Below are 18,736 nucleotides of genomic sequence, written 5' to 3'. Positions count from 1 at the left end.
GAGAAAGGTACAGATACAGATAGTATCTGTAACTATATCTTTAAAAAAAAATACCAAGCTCTGGCTAACAGTGAGTGTTGGATATCTTTTATAATTTTATGTTTTAATTTATAGCTGATGAAACTTTAATTTTATAGCCGATCGGTTTACACTGTGCTATAAAAAGGCAGACAATTCCTAAACAGAATGTTCAGAGCTGATATAAATTTGTCTACCCGCTTGGTCTGCAAAAGAGGACCTGACATAAAGCATTATCACCTCCTGAAAAAATTTTCTTGACGCTACCTGCAAGGTTTATTGCAGCGTATCTACGTCTTCATATTACTATTAATTGGCGACCTTGGGAAATAGAATAATTCACTTTCCGTCTCGTTCATGAACTGTGAATTTCATAATTTCGTAGTGAGGCCGTCTTTCAGAACCATAGATTTCATAAGTTTCTAAGAATTTGAATAAAAATTTGATTCTCATTAACACATCCGTAATAAATGTTGTCGGCTCATGTCTTGATCAAAAGCGGCTCTCGCGTCCCTGAGAAACGTAAAAGTTTAAGGATATATTAATCCTCAGATGCATAAAATCTTTCTGTATTAAATAAAATAAAAACAGAAACACACATGTGTAAATAAAAAAATATACACGTATCAAAGAACATTTCAAAAACAAAAATATAGAAGTAAAAACAATTTCAGATACAACGAATATGCAACGAATATGTAGGCATTACCATGTATTTGCATTTAAATTATTGCGTATATAACCTTCCACATTCTTGGAGTCATTGGAATTCGGAAATCCCGAAGGACGTCGCCAGTTCGTTACTAATGCATTTTTTTAGATAACCGAAAAAAATATTAAACCTTTAAGTAAATATAGCCATATCGTAAATCAATTGAACCTTACAACAGGATTCTTCTAGTCTCCGCCGAAAGCGTCTACAAAATTTGATTTTCTTAATCTTTATCAATTCGCGTTCCGCGTAGAATTTTGGTTTTATAATAATTATGAGATTAAATGATCTCATATTGGCGAAAGGACTAGGAACTTGTATTGGAGAAAGAAACTTTAACGGCACTACCCTCATCGTCAGCCGCTATTATACTTATGAAGTAATAACAAGCATTATGAAGTAACAAATTTTTACTATATTCAGCGCCTCGCTAGTTAATGCATTAACTACGTTGCAGAATGTTCGCATATTATTTCCCAATTCATTAGGAATGCACGCGGCAGTGTAGCGTTTCGTTGTTGGATTTTAGATTTTCTGCAGCCTCCCGTTGAAGATTCACAGTCGAGGGGCTCGCATTATTATTCCTTGAAAACTTATTAATTCTGTTGCGCTTCGAGGAGCGATATAAACACGTTGTATGAGATAGCGATCTGAAATGTAGTTTCTATCATTATTAATATCACACATTGGATCGATTAAACGTAATGAGAGTGTAAAAATGTCAGCAATTATATATAATTGTAGACAAAAGTACGGTGTTATCAAATTATAGTAAGATGAGCAAATACAAAATGCAAAAGTGTATTATTATCAGTCATATTTTCGACTAAAATTTTGTCTAAACATTTATTGTATTTCCTCATTTACTAATGTAACAATTCCAATCTGATCGACTCGTTAATACGATGATAATGACAGTTTGTTGTAAACGCTTCATACTAGTGGCCGAGATAGCTCCCATTTCTCAGGAGTGATGCACCAGGAATGCATTGAATGCGTTCTAAGCAGACACGCGAGATAACATGAGCGGAAGCTTGCTGGTAATTTTCTCTATTAATTAGGCTTGATCATAATTAATTGATTTCCAAATTTACTGCGATCTGCCCGTATCATAAGAAATTTCTAAACAGATCCTTAACTGCGAACGTTTTCGGATAGCTTCGTTGGTAATATTCAGTATTGCAAGGAACAAAATGATAGCGATAATGCACTCATGGCCTCGTGGACAAAATTTTCGCCATTTAAATGTCACGAGGGCGCCGGAGTTGTTTGTGGCAGGCGACGCGTTAACCGCCGTAATAACCACCATCGACGTGCCGTGTATCAGATATTTTACTTATCTTCATATCTCCATAAATTATCCATCAAGGTCACTTTATGAATTCTGCGTATGCCTCATCGATTGAGTTTCTATCGGTTATTCCAAAGAAAATATTAACAAGCGTTGCAAAACAAAATTTTGCCGCGAGAAGCAAAACTCGATAAATTATTCATCTAGAATTATTTAAAGTTATAATTGCCAAAACCGAAGAGACAAGTCTAGTTCTTCTTTTCAGCTAACAAACGTTTAGGTTACATGGTTGAAAATGTTTCTGCGGCATTGCGATCGAATAAACTCGTTCTTTCAAGACGGGAGATTTTTACAGTTGAAATTCGGTAACCTTGGCTACATCCTTGAGGTAGAATGGAGAATGTTACAAGTCACTTCTCATGATTAGAATATCGCTCGGCGAATTCTTGGCTTTTAATTCCTAGAATAGTATCAGACACTATATGCATTTATCAGCTAAATCTTGAATTTACTAGTTATCTTTAGGAGCCAGTTGTGAATTATTAATCGAATTGTTACATTATTAATGGCACTACTGTTATTTTTAGTATCAAGCAACAATTACAGCAAATATTATCAAGCATTCTGTGTTTACAAGAAAACATAATGATTTTTTAATTATTCATTATTTGGTTATTGTTTTATGGAACTATTTTGATTGACCTTTTCTTATTGTGTATGAAAAATAATTGGTTCTGGAATAAATTAATACATTTAATTAATATTAAATAGCAAGAGTTATAAATCGTTGATAATTGTAAATTTGCATTAGACCGTAAATACTTTACAACATTTCGTGATGTCGTCCTCATTCGTAAAAGTACGAATCGAGTGAAAAACCTGAATATAATTCGACACGAATTTACGTTTCCTATGAAATATCAAAGGTACTGAAAGAGCAGCCGCAGGCATGATGAGGCGTGTGATGTTACATGGTCAGTCCTCGGCTGTTGTAAGCATGATGTAAGAAGAAAAAGAAGAAGACGAAAGCAAAGAAGACAGGTGTGACCATCGCGGCCTGTAATAAGAAGACAAAGAGCTTTGTATCGTGAATATTTTGTCTTTGTGCGTAGGCGGATATCTTCGAGACTACTCGAAACTTCATGATCGCATTGGTCGCACCTGTCGCACTTTGCATAAACATTTGTAAAGATGATCTACTCGGCTGACGAAGACAATGCCTTTCGCAATTTTAAAAACAAAGAAACGATCATTGAATTGAATTCTCGTGAATTATCGAGGCATGTTGAGTTATTCGTTTATTTATCTTATCAGTAATATGAAAGTTTTTATGACAATAATAATTGCTAACGAAGCCCACTACCATTTAAAATTCTGAAAACGACAATGGTAAAATTTATTCTTTTTAACGATGTAGGTACAATTGTATTCTTTTAAAATATATTAATATCTTCATACCTGATAGTATTATATTTATAATATATGAATATATCTTGCAACATTGTGTGACTTTTATAATTTCTTTAAGAAACTTTATCGTTGTTTTTAAAGAATTTTGTCGTAGACATATTGCGTGCACAATTTGACACAAGCGTTACATGAATATGTTCTTCTCACGTTGGATCAATCTTGGCGACAAAAGGATACAATAGAGAGAAAACATATATCATTTTTTAATTAAGCTCATTCTTCATATGGTATTTTAAAGAAAATCCAGAAGAAGGCCGTTGTTTTGTGTCCATCTTAACCATGGTAATGACCATAGCCACCGTAGAACGGATATCCTAAGCAACAATAAAGAAATACTTTAATATTTCGTGTGAACGATCTCTTTGTTCAGGAAGCGTGGATGTGCGTGTGTATATCTGAACGTGAACGATTTCTTTGTATGAAGACAGATTAGCATGCGTATGTAAGTTTGCATAGTTTGCGCGATATAAACTTGTATAATAAAAAGTTGTCCTGCACATAGTACATTCAAAAGTTGTGTATTATTTCGTCGTAACCAACTTGTTTATTCTACTTTCGCCAAATGGCTATGCTATATTTGCTAAACTATATTTTGCAAAAGAACATAATTAATTCGTCATAATAAATTGTTTAAAATTAGATTAGAATTTTTGATTTATAATATTTTATAAAAATAATAGATTCTTATATGAAAATGTTACATTAAATAATTATAAAAATGAAATATTAAAAAATATAAGAATTAATCGTCATACAACATTAAAGGAGAGATACAGAAATGTGTGAGAAAATGGCATTTCTATAATAAAACTGGAACAATGTGACTTTTAAAATAAATTAAACATACTTTATTATAGATCTTACCGTATCCGCCGTAGCCAAATCCATGTCCATATCCATGACCATATCCATGTCCATACAAACCGCCGTAGCCGCCGTAGCCGCCGTAGCCACCGTAGCCACCGTAGCCACCGTAGCCGCCGTAGCCACCGTAGAATGGGAACCTATATCCATAGCCATATCCACCCAAGTATCCCGGTTTTGCAACTGCCACGCCGATTGCAACGGCCAAGAGCAGAGCAAGGTACTGTAACACGAACAAAGGATTAGAACATTTCAAGGAACAGCCTGAATGTACCTTGAAGAAAATTTAAATCTTGGTATTTTCGAAAAACCCTCATTTTTCTTTGCAATTACATTAACGCGATATAATACAAGTAAACTTTAAAATAATCTTTTAATGATTTATCTGCTTTATTAAAATAAGGAATTAAGAAATTGAAAAAGTTAATTTTACATTTAATGTCACATTTTATTTCAAATATTTTGTCCATTAAAAGAAAGGATTAGGAATATATTACAAAATAGATAGTTGCAAGCTTATTCGGATTAACGGTGCGGTAATCACGTAATAAGATTATCATTTTGTATGCATCCTCTTAGGTTTTATTCAGACGTGTTGTAACAAAAAGAAAGCAAATATCAATTTGATGAGTGACATTTCACAATAATGTAAAATAACATAGCATTAAATTTACAAAATTTATAAAGATATTAATTAATTCAATTATAAAACGTACTTTCTTTTACTTTATCGTGCAACATTTCACTGTCAGTGGAAAAACTAACAAGCAACGAATTAAATTGCCATACTTAATGTCTAGAACAATTTTGACTCATGTACTCGTCGTACTTACAAGTTTCAGGTACGCCATTCTTTCTCGTATTTGCAATTGTTGTTTGTAGTCCGACGTTGGCGTTTTGTTAACTATCGCGCCGATTTTTTTCTCATCTGTCGCCGTCGAACACTACTGTCCATCGTTTCTGCGACACTGATGCTTTTATAAGAAAGGCGGGGTCTCTTTGTGAGGCGGTGGACCCCCCACGAGCGGTACGTTTTTCCGGGCCTCGCACTGGCCTCCGCCTGTTGTGCTAATAGGAAACTTCATTGTTACCCTGGGATTATGCGAATTGCGATTTTGCGTTATGAAAGAAACGCGACGCGGCGATGTGCGGTAACGCACGTGTGACGGGGTCACATTAGTCCACGCCCGGTGGGCGCCTTGACATCCAAATTTCTTCTTCGACGCGACTGCTCGCGTGTGTCTGCGGCGCCGTAAACCCCTCATTATAGCAGGAGAGACTCATACGTCGCAACCACCGGTTGCGATACTTAATGCCGCTGCTGTAATCGTTAATCGCTTATCGCCGGCAATAATTCCCGAGTCCGCCGGTGAATCCCAGCAGCAAACTGACTCCAGGGAGGAAACGCTCTTCTCCGAGTATCGTAACCGAAACAGAAAGAAGTGACAGACGAACGATGATTACGTAAACCGGGATTCTGTTACAAAATGTGAAATTATGTTGATAGACTGCGTACTTGATATATGTGTGTCCGATTTGTCAATTGTGTGGCGACATTCCTAGTGACGGCCCTCTACGATCTGCGAAAGAAAGAAGATAGATATTAAAGAAGATGGACATTAAAAATTAAGAGGGGCGAGATAGACATTTATTACCTATGCATTAGTTAGAGATACTAGACCTAGGAAGCGATCGTCAGTCTCCCGATACTCTTGAGTTTTGGAGATTAATATACGTATTGAGTATTAATATATAGAATGATTATTAATGGAATGACGCCTAATTACAGTGGCATAATGCTCTCTACAAAATACAAGATAAATGCGTTGGCTTTGCGATAATCCAGCATGTATAACATAGAATTAATTAATTAATTCAGCTAGGTCTTAATTCCTCGCGAACGTTATCTTTCTCTCGGCCAAACTTCCAATATATTTTTATAAAATGCGACAAGTACCTTCTGACCCGCCTTATCAATCATGTCTCGACAGAACACGTGTAATACGCAGTTTACATAATTACAGTTTCGCATAATAATGACGTGGTTAACACGCAGAAGATGTTGATGTATCATATTGGCAATTTTAAGATCGGTATTTATAATCCGTTTTCATATTTAAAATCATCTTAAGTATAGTCTTAATGTGTTGTAAACCAACCTAACCGATCACAGAGCCGTATTAACATCTTAAGATATTATATCTCGTCGATCGACGTCGACACCGTCAAATTGATGTCGAATCGACGTCAATTTGATAATATCGATGTCGATTCGACATCGTTTTAACGAATCATTTCTCACTGGGTACTTAAGATGATCTTGACATAAGACTCGACTATGAATACCAGCCCAAGTCTCATTCTTTTGTAGAAAGTCACTTAAATATAAATATTTTACTCATTGATATTTTCTAAGTGGTACAACAAGAAACTGTCGATAATTTAAGAATTGTAAACCTATTTTACTATTATATTTTTCTGTCGACTTCTTCAATTGATAACGTACAATTTTGCTACTTCGATATTCCACCCGAATAGAATTTACAAGAACACAATTCATATTTACGGTTTGCACTTCTGTTGATCGAAATATCATCGATATGAATAATTCACGATTGTCTTCGTTTTTATTGGAATATGATTTTCTTTGTTACATTTACCTTCACAGTCGATTATCCACGTTTACCAGCAATTTATTTCCCGTTCCCAGCAAATGAGATCGGATCTACAATCGATATTCATAACAGCGAAGGATTTCCTGCGTGTTACGTAAATTGTTACGCATTTACCTTGAATTATGTATCATAATGGGATTATAAAAAAGATTTTAACTAATAGCTAACTCTTTAATGTAAAAATAATAATAAACAGTTAATATATAAAATAAAAATGTTTAATATGTTATAATAAATTAAATTTGATTGTCATATACATTTAGATTTATACTTATTGTGTTTTAATTTAAAGCAAAAGGAGACTGTTACTTTTTCATATACATAAGTCAAATATATTAACGTTTCGTTAACAATTTTCTTCTCACGTAAGAAAACGGATGCTACTAATTGCATGAAAATGAAATGTCTCTAACTTTGCGTGCCTTGCATAATCGCGTTTCATATCGTCATTGACGCAGTAGATGCGACGTATATGCAAAATCGTATGGAGGCCGCGAAAATTACTGGACCATGCACGCTTCATGCGTTATTGTTAGAGACAAAGACTAATTGTGTAGATAAAGGCCGGCGGCAATAATCATGAGAACATATTCTATATCATAATCCTGAGAACGCTGTAACAGAGATTGATAAATACGAATGTATATACGTGTCGCGCAGCACCTGTAATTAGTGCGCCTGTTAATTGTCGACTTATCTTTCCTACAGTCAAAGGATACCGCATCTGTAAGTGGAATTTATAACATCTTTCTGCATATATGATCGGTTTATAATTTATTTTTTTATGGGATACATAATTAATAACAATCAGCATTTGCATAACGTCATATGTTTCTTAAAACTTAAAAGAAGAAATTCCTACAAGCTATTTTTAAATATATAATATATAAGTTATAATATATAATTTATATATTTCAATATATAAATATATGAGTAATTTTAACATTTTCCTGCAAATTTTAAGCTAAGCCTTGAAATTTGTTAACACCTAAAATTATTAGTTTAATATTCCTTCCAATTTATTATTTCTTCAATTTTTTGTTCTACAAGCAGAGTATTTCCTAAAAAAAATTTTTTTAAAGAAGATAATACTTAAATGTTTTCGTATTACGTCATACTTTCCTTATGTCTTTTACTACGGTACATTATAATTTTAATTTCACTTCCTTCTACCAAGTTTAATGTTTCAGGGATCAGACTCTTCGACTCTCGAAATTAACGAGGTTGATCCGCTTCAGCTCCTTCCCGCCCGATGTCCTGTATCGATTCGAACTTGGAGCTGGGGCTACCACCTCCTCGTTGAGCGCAGTTATTCGTTCGGGATTCTCGTTTTCCGTGAGTCCAGCTGGTGCTTCCGTTGTTTCGCCCGATTCACCGGAATCGGCGGGCTTGCCTTTCGGCGGTAGATATTTTTTACCGTGAAAGAAAGGTCCGTAAGGATGATGGAACGGGAATCCAGCTAGATAAGGATCGGCATATATGGGATAGCCAACGGGGCCAACCCCGACCACAGGGCCGCCCTTGAACACTCCATGGAAATGGTCGTAGGGCAGAAGATTGAAAGGGGATGGGAGGCCGTGGAGGTGAAAAGTCCCCAGCAAGGGCTTGACCCAAGGGGGCCCATAAGGAGGCGAGTATCCGTTTTTTGTCGAGTTATTTTGATCGCCATTGCCAGCCGGTTCTTCGGTTTGTCTGCTATTAGTGTTGCCATTAGCATTGCCATTAGCATTGCCATTATTGTTACCATTATTGTTTCTATTATTGTTGCCGTTATAACCGTAACCATAACCGGGCGGTCCGTAAAAATCGGGCCCGTCATAGTAAGGCCCGTGCCCATAATATCCATTGCGTCCGTTTCCAGAGGAGTTATTTCCGTTTCCCTGATAGGGTCCGTAGGAGTCACGATTACCGTATCCTCCGTAAGGAAATGGGGAATAGGGATGAGGGTAGCCGAAATAGGGCGAACCGTAGCCTCCATAGTTGGTCCTATTGTAATCCACTCGCGCATTGTCCTCCGAGCTCGCCTCCTCCGAAGATCCACCTCCATACGGATGATGATGGTGTCCGTACGGCCCGAAACCGTGGAAGCCACCGTAAGGCTTATCTAAGAAAGGTCCGTGGGGGAAAGCTGCCTTCGGAAAGCCGGCGCCATGATAAGAAGAAAAAATATTGGTGGACGATTCCTGGATATTACCGATTGACGAGTCGATATTATCGCTGGATTTCGAAGTCGCATCAAAATTATCGTTGTTTGCTGGAAAAGCGTAAGACTTATGGAAGTTAGGTTGCTCCTGACGTAAGTAGGGATCATCTCGCAGAGATCCATCGAGACGTTCGTTCGCTTCAGACCCTTTGAGTCCTTCGGGAGAATTCGCATTGGTCGCAACTAAGAGTCCACCATAAGGATAAGAGCGTGGTTCGTAATAAGCGGCTGCGTTTAACGTTTTATCGACCATGTTATCCAGAATTGAGGCATTCAAGTCGTCGCTATTCAGATTGGCGGGTTCCGTGGATTGGAAAGACGAACGATTATAGCGGGATTGCACCTCGCCCAAGATGACCGGCGAGAGTACTGAAGCTACATTTTTAGCAAAGTTTGCTAGGATATCCGGATCTGCATTGAAAAAAACGATTTAATCAAAATCTTTTAATTCGGAATTTAAAGTCCTTTTTGGAATTCTAATTTTCTCCCTCCATTAACATTAATAATCTTCACAAACAATTTTATAAAAAGCTATATCCAATCGCAAACTATTTTATTGACAAGCTTAACTGTCAACTGTCTTTTTACTACCAATTGTCTAAAAATGAACAATAATTATTGTATAATTAATAAATTTTAGGAAAAACATTTTATGCTTACTGACTGAGCTTCTTGCTGCCTTTCCATCGTTAATTGCGCACCAAAGTGCGATATAGTACAGCAACATCTGTAAGAAGAAAATTCGATATTAAATTAAACGCTGTACTTCTCTAGATGAAATAATAACAATCTATAACAATAATAAATTAATAAAATAATAATTTTAATAACCGTTTAACGGATTGTTCTTTTATCTGCGATGCATTCATAGAATTTGTATTTGCAACAAAAAAATAATTTTCTGAACATATAACTTTTATAATTTTATAATCAAGTTATTATAGCTACTTTTTTCTAAAAGATATAAAATATAATATATACTCATCTGTGTGAGCGATAAAAAATAACTATATTATAAATGATGCTATATTAAAGTGGAATCCAGCAATAGATTATTTTTCTTTGACCATTTTGCAAAATATCTAAAATAAAAGTTAGCAATTATATATAATTGCAATATATTTTTAATGCAAATTAACATTATAAAAATTTATTTAAGTATGGTCAAAATTAACAGATAAAATATATCTAAGTAATTTTTTGTATGTTCTGTATAATATAATTTAATTATAGTGGGATTCGCGGTGTATCCTGGATTTCTCGCAAGTAAAGCTACGAACTGCGTAACGCACGACGATACGGATAGCGTGACCGACGATACTCCCCATAGAATTATGCTTTATTTGCCATTGCGTAAGGAGAGACGCGTATGCATGTAAATCCGACGATCAACGCATCGTTCCAGCAGGGTTTTGCAAAATCCCGGCGAAAAGAAGCGCCGGCACACATATACGCACACACGAATGCAGATATCAGTGTTGGATACGCTTGTTATCGTATCTCGTCATGCGAAACTCGATTCTTATAATAATAGAATCGAACCGATCTGTGTATGGTCACGCCGATTGCATTTTCGCGAGGTATACATATTGCGGAAATACTGTTCGAACATATGAAACTTTTGGTGAGGTTACTTTCCGGTTGCAGCGATAACTTTGCACAATAAGTAAAATTTTTCAGTATTTCCCTGAGAAAGCAATTAATAAATATTAACTTTAATATTTCCAGAAAAGTCTCTAGGGAAGAGAAACTCGGTAACGGAACTTGTAATTGAACATTTTCTTCTGATTTATGTAAGAGTCTCGTATAAGAGAAGACATTGTTACGTTTGCGATGTTTCACCGGTTATTACTTCTTACCCGTTATTTTATAAAACACATAGTTATGAAGGAATAATTCGAAGACATTTTTTATTGTAGATATGAACATATAGATGGATAATAAACTTCCGCTGTACGCTATGACATTAATATAAAAATATGAAGTTTACGTCACGGTATGTCTTGTAGCAGAAACATGTCTTCGTATTCTCTTTCAATAGATTACATTTCCAGAGCTTTCCAATGAATAAATTCCACAGGAATAGATAAAAATAAATAGTAAAATAACATATAATGTATATGTATATATTAATTTTTATCTATTGCTATGGTAATTAATTTATCGGAAAGCTCTGGAAATGTAATGTATTGATAGAGGATGCAAAGGCACGTTTATGCTACAAGATAATTGCATGCACGTAAGATAAGCAAAAATTGAAATATTAAAAACATTGCTGCGGGAGAAATAATAATGTACCGTCTATTCAACGCGTGTCAAAAGGAAATTGAGTCTCCATTCATGCGTATTCATTCACGAGATTGATTTTCACGAGTCACGCGCTTTGCACGTGCTTGCTTGCATTTCTTCGCGCAGCATTAGTGAATCATCACTATTACGATCTGGAATAAGATTGACATATCTAAATTTTCCATGTAAAGTTACATATATTGATGATGTGTCTATAATCGTTAGGAAATTACATTTCCGTGATATATTTGTTCGTTTAATGAAAACGGGACTATCTTCAAATTGCAACAGATCTACTGAAGTTAACATAAATCATAAAATTCAAATTGTTTTCTCCTTTTCGACTGGAAATCGGTATACTTTTTAACACTAAGGGCGGATAGTTCCAACCTCTTGGTAAGTTAACTAATAGTTAAATCACACGTATATCTTTGTTTTTCTTTTAAATTTGACAAAGAGATAGACATGTAATTTAACTAATAGTTTACCAAGAAGTTGGAAAAAACTGCATATATTTATACACAACAAAAAACACACACTAATATGTACTTTTCACTAATGAAGTTCAAAAATTAAATAAGACATACTTCCTTATTACTTCTATTTTCAAAGAAAACATTTTTTTCTTTGAAAATATGATGGAATTTATAACAATTTAGATACAAATTCTTAAGCTTTAAATTATGTGGTACAATTTACAAAGTAGAGTGTATTTCAATGAAATACATGTGTCATTAATATCCTCGTCAATAAATTTACAAATGCGTCACTTAGTTATTAAATGTAATTACGTTGAGAATAACTGCGCGAATTATTTCCGGGTACTGGATTATAAAAGAGAAATGCAAATTGTGAGTATTTCGAGGAACATTCAGCAGTTTGACACTTTACACAAATCTTGACACGTGACAAAGTTTATCATTTGTGATGACTTATTGCGCTACCACAGATTGTTACGAAATTGTAATTTTGTTATTTTTTTCTCCATACGACTAACGGCTTTTGTATGCAAGAATACTCACGTGCGACGCGTAATGCATTGTGTGTGCGACTCGTGACGACTAAGGAACAGACATCGTGTCCGACGTCATTTATACTTTCTCTCCTTAAACGCCTTTTACCCTCGATGCTGAATGCTAGGGTGTAAGGGTGGTCATAAAATTGTAATCTTACATCCTTTGATTACACGATAAGCTTTATAAAATCTATTATTTATAAGCAAAGTTTATACATGCTTTTAGATTTTAGCACCTATAAAATATTACGTCATTATTTTTTATTATATTTGATATTTACAACAATTAAAATAATATTAACATTCGTTACGTTTAGAACGCACATATTCATCCTTACTTACTTGACATTTTAATATAACATAGCAGTAATGTAGTAGCATGTAAATACACAAACTAATGTGTAAAATATAGTACCGTAAAGTTTCAATCCTCGACTAAAACTTACAAGAATATATTCTTACATAATAAATATTATTATTCACAATTATGGTGGATAATTTATGCGAGTGCCTGCGTGCAATTTCGACATAAATTAACTCGGCGAAAATCACGAACTAATAATACTTCATCCGATCATTTCTACTTTGTACCATGGATGGATTATAATAATATTATGCTGTAAGATGCAACTTCGCGATGCGGGTGGCTTGACATACTGTACGTTCTTCGTAGAAGAGCTTCATCGTGAGAAGAGAGAAGTTCGATTGACTGACGTATGCATTTGATCGACGGCGAGGCCGTTTTAATAGCCGATCTGACTGATCGTGCCGACGACACCGGGGGCGATGACACTCGGAAGATTGTAAATTTGCACAGGTCGAGGCGAAATTCCCACCACCCGGGTTGCTCGGAAATTTGGCGTGATTATTACTGGCCGTTGGGTGTTGCTCAAAATGTTGAATTGTCTGGCTTGAGGTTGAGCGTTAATCCGTCCGTATCCCGGATATTTCGCGAGCATGCCGCTCACGCTTCCATAAGGAATCCCACCTGTTGAATGAGGCAATTAATACATTAGTAAAGTACAACTGCAATTCTCTACAACTGTCGCAATTGAGAATAATATAATAAAGTAAGTAATAAATAAATTAGAAACTCTGCGCCACTCAGTTCTCTTGTGCAAATAACTGCCTGTCTCCCTTTTTTACTACAGTTAAATTAATTTGATGTTTATTTCAGACGTAAGTTTTAAATGATTATACTTATGTTAATTATGATGCCACAATGTCTCGTCTACATTGAAGATTTCCGATGAATTGACATTTATAACAAGTGTAAGTTATTCTCACGAATTGTAATTTTGGAATTTGACGTTCGTGATAGTGTAAATTATACATTTATAGAATTCAGATCGTAAAGTATTTATTTTTATAAACGAGACAGAACGTGTCCATTAAATGTCTTCTATAAATGACTATCCCGCAAAAAATTTCAAGCGAAGCTATTGTGATTTAAAAGGAATCTCGCAGATATGTAAATCAGTTTTTTCAATTCGTGTTTGTGAAATAATTTAGCTGTTTGAAGCACAATTCTGATACGAAACAAGTAAATAATTTCATACGAATTTCCAATATGTATAATTTATAAAGCAATTACTTTATAGAAAGAAATACTGATTTATATTTTAGATAAATAATACACATTAAAGCACATATATTAATAAAAAGTTAAATAAATTGATTTAAGCAATTTGAGAAATGTCTAACGTATGGTTGCAATATCCAACATTGCTGTTTCCGTCGGGTGAGAGGAAGAAAGATTTCACCAATGAAGTCACCAATGATTACTAGTGCTGCTTTCTGTGGAGTCCAACCCGAATCGTATTCAGAGGCGAAGAAAAATACTTTACTTATTTATCCAACCAATATGTAATATACATGTATAAATAGTGTATCTAGTCTAGCACACACGAAAATTATTAAAACACAATCAGTTGTAAATATTTCTAACATAAATTATTATGTGTCTTTGAAGATATTTTAAAATAATTCTAATAAATAGAATCATTGAATTAATTGAATCTTAATAATTATATGTTACAAATATAGAATTATAATTACATAAATCCCCATAAATATAAAAATCTCTTTTAAATTTTGTTAGAAAGAAAGAAAGAATTGAGAAATAGGTGTCTTACTTACCGTACGCCAATCCATTCTCCATTTCATCTATCCCTGCACTGTCTGGTGCTGCTGTCGATAATGTTAGTAGTGCCACGAGTCCAAAAAACAAAGTTATCTGCAGAAAATCATATATGTGAAGTCATGATTTAGAGACTTTAATGCGTGTTTGAGAATATTTTTCTGTAACTATGTCAAGAAAATGATACAATACAAAGTATCTATTTGATATGTTGTATATAAAAATGATGTTTCTCTGTTGACAAAATGTACATGGTACAAAATTTTCTATAATGTAACTTTTGCATAATAATTTATAAGAATATATATTTTTAGATGCAATTAAATTATTTTATCAGTAAAAGTATTATTGATAGTAGGAACATTAGTAACGTGTTATTTTACGATCTTCGTATATCCTCATATAGTAAATTACTTAAGAGTTTACCATACGTGCACATTTTTTCAGTTATGTAAGAATGCAGCGATTTAGTAAAATCGCCATTCAAGCGATTGCTTACAAATTAGCCGTTCAATCTGTCATGATTGTGTCATCGCTATTAATTAACAAATAAGATTCGTATTGCGTAGGCACATGGCCTCGAAATTACTTGCATTAAAAGAAATTTAGGCAATCGCGTATAGAAAGTGTGTCGTGCTTTGCGTGCCAGTTTTTCGCACGTTTTAGATTTTGTTGACGATCTACGCTTGTTGCATAAACCTACGATCTATAGATAGTATACTAAATATTATTTATTTTTCATCTTCTTAAACCAAACGACGTCAAGTAGGTATTTTATACCATAAATATACATCGATTTACAATTATTACAATAACTTATTTGTATTATCTTCAACAAAATTATTAGCGAGAACTGTTATGTGATTTTCTTTTCTTATTTTATTGATTATTAAATATAATTACAAATCAAATAAAGTCTTTTCTCATTAAATATAATTTTTCTTCATTACTCTTGACATTATTATTATTTTCTGCAAATGCAATTTTATGTATTTTTATTCAATTATTGTCTTAACAAGCTGCCTCAATGTATAATAAAACATTCTTCTTATATATATTAAAACTTCAAGTAAAAGTATTTAAACGCTCTCATGTATAATGTAATTAATATTCTATTAAACAACAGTACAATTTTGTATGTCTTATACGATACACTGACGCATCCAATCTGGAATATCGAACGCGTTCAATCTGTTATCGAGAGTTATTAAATTTTACGTTTATTAATTTCGCAAAAGTACGAGCACTTCACATCCTGCGCGCATGTCTCTGTCGATAGGACACCCCCCGAGTTCACTATAATTTATTTCCGACCACAAAACGCCTTGTTCACGTACCTTGGCAGGCAGCATGTCGTCGTTTCCAATGGGGCACGACACGATATTAAAACGCGTAGATAAAACGAGAATACAAAGGCAAAGATCGAATTATATACACGTTGCGTAGCGCGGCGTGACACGCGTGTTAACGTTGACCAATCATACAATCAGCGTTCCCTTTCGATCGCGCGCATTTTATTCCTCCGTCTAGGATTTTATCGGAGCGCGTGCGAGGATATCGTGGGGCCCACCTTGTGACACCTTAACCTTGGAGCAGCCACCTCTCACATCGTCGCGCTGACTCCCATCCTGCGCACCAAGGACCGACTTCCTCGGCAAACACTGTTTTCTTTGTGCTCTGTTCGCGGTTTGAACGATGCCGCGCGTCCTCACCGTACAACGACAAATATCGACGATGTCCTTTTAGATTGGATGCAGTTAAATCAATAAGTAGTAAGGACGTAAAAATTTTATTCGTAGAAATTGTCACCAAAATTTGTTCGCCGAAGATTGATGGTGACAGAAGGCGATATAAACGCTGATAAATAAAATGAATTATTGTCTCACGTTAAAATCACAGAGATATGCGAATAAATACAATAAAATTAAACAAACATTATAAATGTGGATCGTATATCTTTTAAATAAATGTCCAATTGTCAAATTAATTTTCTATGGTAAATTAATTACCTGTGCATCATTAATCGATCATTTTTCTCATGTGAGGATAGCTCTCATCAAGAAAGTACTGTATCTCGAAATTATCTAATATAAAACGATTATTTGTCGTGTAATGTACTTTTATAATCGACACTAGCGACTCTGCGTGCGGAGAAAAAATGCCTGGAAAGTATCTTGTTAGAAACAAGAGAATGCGTCGCGTCAGATAATGTAATTTAAGTTGATTTACCATTTTTATTATCGCCTGTCATCGTGTAAGAATAAAATGCGTATTATTATGAAATAATTGAGCAGCATCAAACGTAATTTCTTAAGCAAATTGCTTGGCACTTTAAATGCCAAGGAACAATGTTCGAATGTAACTTTGTTGGCTCTTATTCGCGGACTGTCATTAAATTCGAAGTGAAATAATCAAGTAACTTCTCATTCTTATTTATTACGAATAAAATTCAATTGTCTCTGTAACTTAAACGTGTATCGCAAGAAGGAAAAACTCGAACTAGAAATCTTGAACTATATCTGCATGTGTGTAGTTCATTTGACAATAACAGATTAGTTCAGATTAATCGTGATATGTATATATTCGTCACGCCTGCGTGGATGGCTAATACTTCTTTCCTAGTCGTGGTCACCAGTGAGCCCCACGTTCCTTTCCTTTCCGGTACAGTATTCTATTATTGTAAGGCGAGACGGAGTTCTCTTTCTCTCTGCTATATTAACTGTTCGTATACGTGACCTAAGTAAAAATAAATCAACTACGTGTCTCGGATACTTTTATAATGCAGCTTTATACCTGTAAAAACATAAATGTCTTTAAAACATCGCATGTAAAAGATAGAAATGTAAATAAAAAAGAGATTTCTTTGAAGAAAACTATCTTCCTTTGCCATTCTTTTTTTTCCCTTCAAAAATAGTTTGTATACGTTAAATAGCTCCATTATAAGTTAACTAAAAGCCAAAAATATATCAATTAGAAAGAATATACAGTATTTGATGGGTTAAAATTCTTTCGTGTTTGGTTTTTATCAGAAAACATAGTATATATGAAAACGATATTTATCTCATTTTGTTTTAAATATTCTATGTACTTATAAGATAGAACGATTGTACAATAAAACACAACGGTGAAGCATAGATCGTAATAATTATTCACATGCTTGTGACTTTACTGCATTACGCATAATTGTTTTGAATTTCCCTCGTTAATAGATCGCTGCAAGCAGATAACAGTATAATTATCAATATGTCGCTTATTAAGCTGCACGAAAAGATTATCGCGCTCATGCGACGAAAAATAGATCAAGGGTATCCGCTCTTCGAAGACTGTTTGCGATTACGTAACAAGGTTAATAATCCAGCAGACTCACGAATTGCAGCAATTGTTATGATGATAAACATTGCTGACAAAGTACTGCAATTATAGAAGAGAAAGCGACAAAAAATATTAATTTATTAAAAGTCGTGTTTAATTATCCAATTATAATTATTAGAAATAATTGATGCATTGTTCGATTAAGAGAGTTTTTAACAAGAGAAAACAATTTTGTTAAATAAGTTTTTAAAGCACTTCTGAAAGATGCAAAGAAATATCTAAACATAAACCAAATTATTACAATATATTGCTACAATTATGACCGATGTATCATATATGTATAGAGATAAAAGAATGTAGGAAACGAAAAGAGATTCTATAGAAGTATTTGCTTTCTCTTCTGTTTTGCGTTTAAAATATTACTTTAACGAAACGATTATCGATAATGTAACAACATCACACTAATATCCACGTTTACATTATTGTATGTCTAATTAATTTTATGCTTTTCGTGGGAAAGATTTTAACGCTGAGATCAGCTCAAAGTTCGCGAAAGCGGACGAATTATGTTACCGGTTAGATCAAAAAAGATAGCGATTATTGCCGGCGCATTATAAACCCATGAACAAGTAGAAAATTTCAGCTCTTAACGAGGTTTCTTTTTGTAGTCCCGAGCGACAGGAGATATAATTTCTCCAGTGTTTCGCACGATTTCTTCGCGCGCGCGTCTGGCCCTCGCAATAGTTG

At 34.4% G+C, this 18,736-nt stretch overlaps 3 protein-coding genes across 3 annotated transcripts; all 3 read right to left on the bottom strand.

Annotated features, from left to right (window-relative positions):
* Positions 1 to 3,510: 3,510 nt before the first annotated feature.
* Positions 3,511 to 5,335, bottom strand: LOC105568538 (neuropeptide-like protein 31). The gene is made up of 3 exons (XM_012024278.1): positions 5,189 to 5,335; positions 4,356 to 4,578; positions 3,511 to 3,805 (listed from the first exon to the last, which is right to left on the bottom strand). The coding sequence occupies exons 1-3, from the start codon at positions 5,204 to 5,206 to the stop codon at positions 3,765 to 3,767; spliced, it is 282 nt and encodes a 93-aa protein (XP_011879668.1). The 5' UTR covers positions 5,207 to 5,335; the 3' UTR covers positions 3,511 to 3,764.
* Positions 5,336 to 8,096: 2,761 nt separating this feature from the next.
* LOC105568537 (probable serine/threonine-protein kinase clkA) lies at positions 8,097 to 12,633 on the bottom strand. Its single transcript, XM_012024277.1, has 3 exons — positions 12,545 to 12,633; positions 9,894 to 9,960; positions 8,097 to 9,644 (listed from the first exon to the last, which is right to left on the bottom strand). Exons 1-3 carry the CDS (start codon positions 12,560 to 12,562, stop codon positions 8,224 to 8,226), a joined length of 1,506 nt encoding a protein of 501 aa, XP_011879667.1. The 5' UTR covers positions 12,563 to 12,633; the 3' UTR covers positions 8,097 to 8,223.
* Positions 12,634 to 12,699: 66 nt separating this feature from the next.
* Positions 12,700 to 16,246, bottom strand: LOC105568536. Its single transcript, XM_012024276.1, has 3 exons — positions 16,015 to 16,246; positions 14,677 to 14,773; positions 12,700 to 13,525 (listed from the first exon to the last, which is right to left on the bottom strand). Exons 1-3 carry the CDS (start codon positions 16,027 to 16,029, stop codon positions 13,281 to 13,283), a joined length of 357 nt encoding a protein of 118 aa, XP_011879666.1. The 5' UTR covers positions 16,030 to 16,246; the 3' UTR covers positions 12,700 to 13,280.
* Positions 16,247 to 18,736: the final 2,490 nt, after the last annotated feature.

This window comes from Vollenhovia emeryi, unplaced genomic scaffold (genome assembly GCF_000949405.1).
Source record: "Vollenhovia emeryi isolate VEMERY1.0 unplaced genomic scaffold, V.emery_V1.0 DF939128.1, whole genome shotgun sequence".
Lineage (NCBI taxonomy): Eukaryota > Metazoa > Arthropoda > Insecta > Hymenoptera > Formicidae > Vollenhovia > Vollenhovia emeryi.
This window is presented reverse-complemented; position numbering and strand designations above follow the sequence as displayed.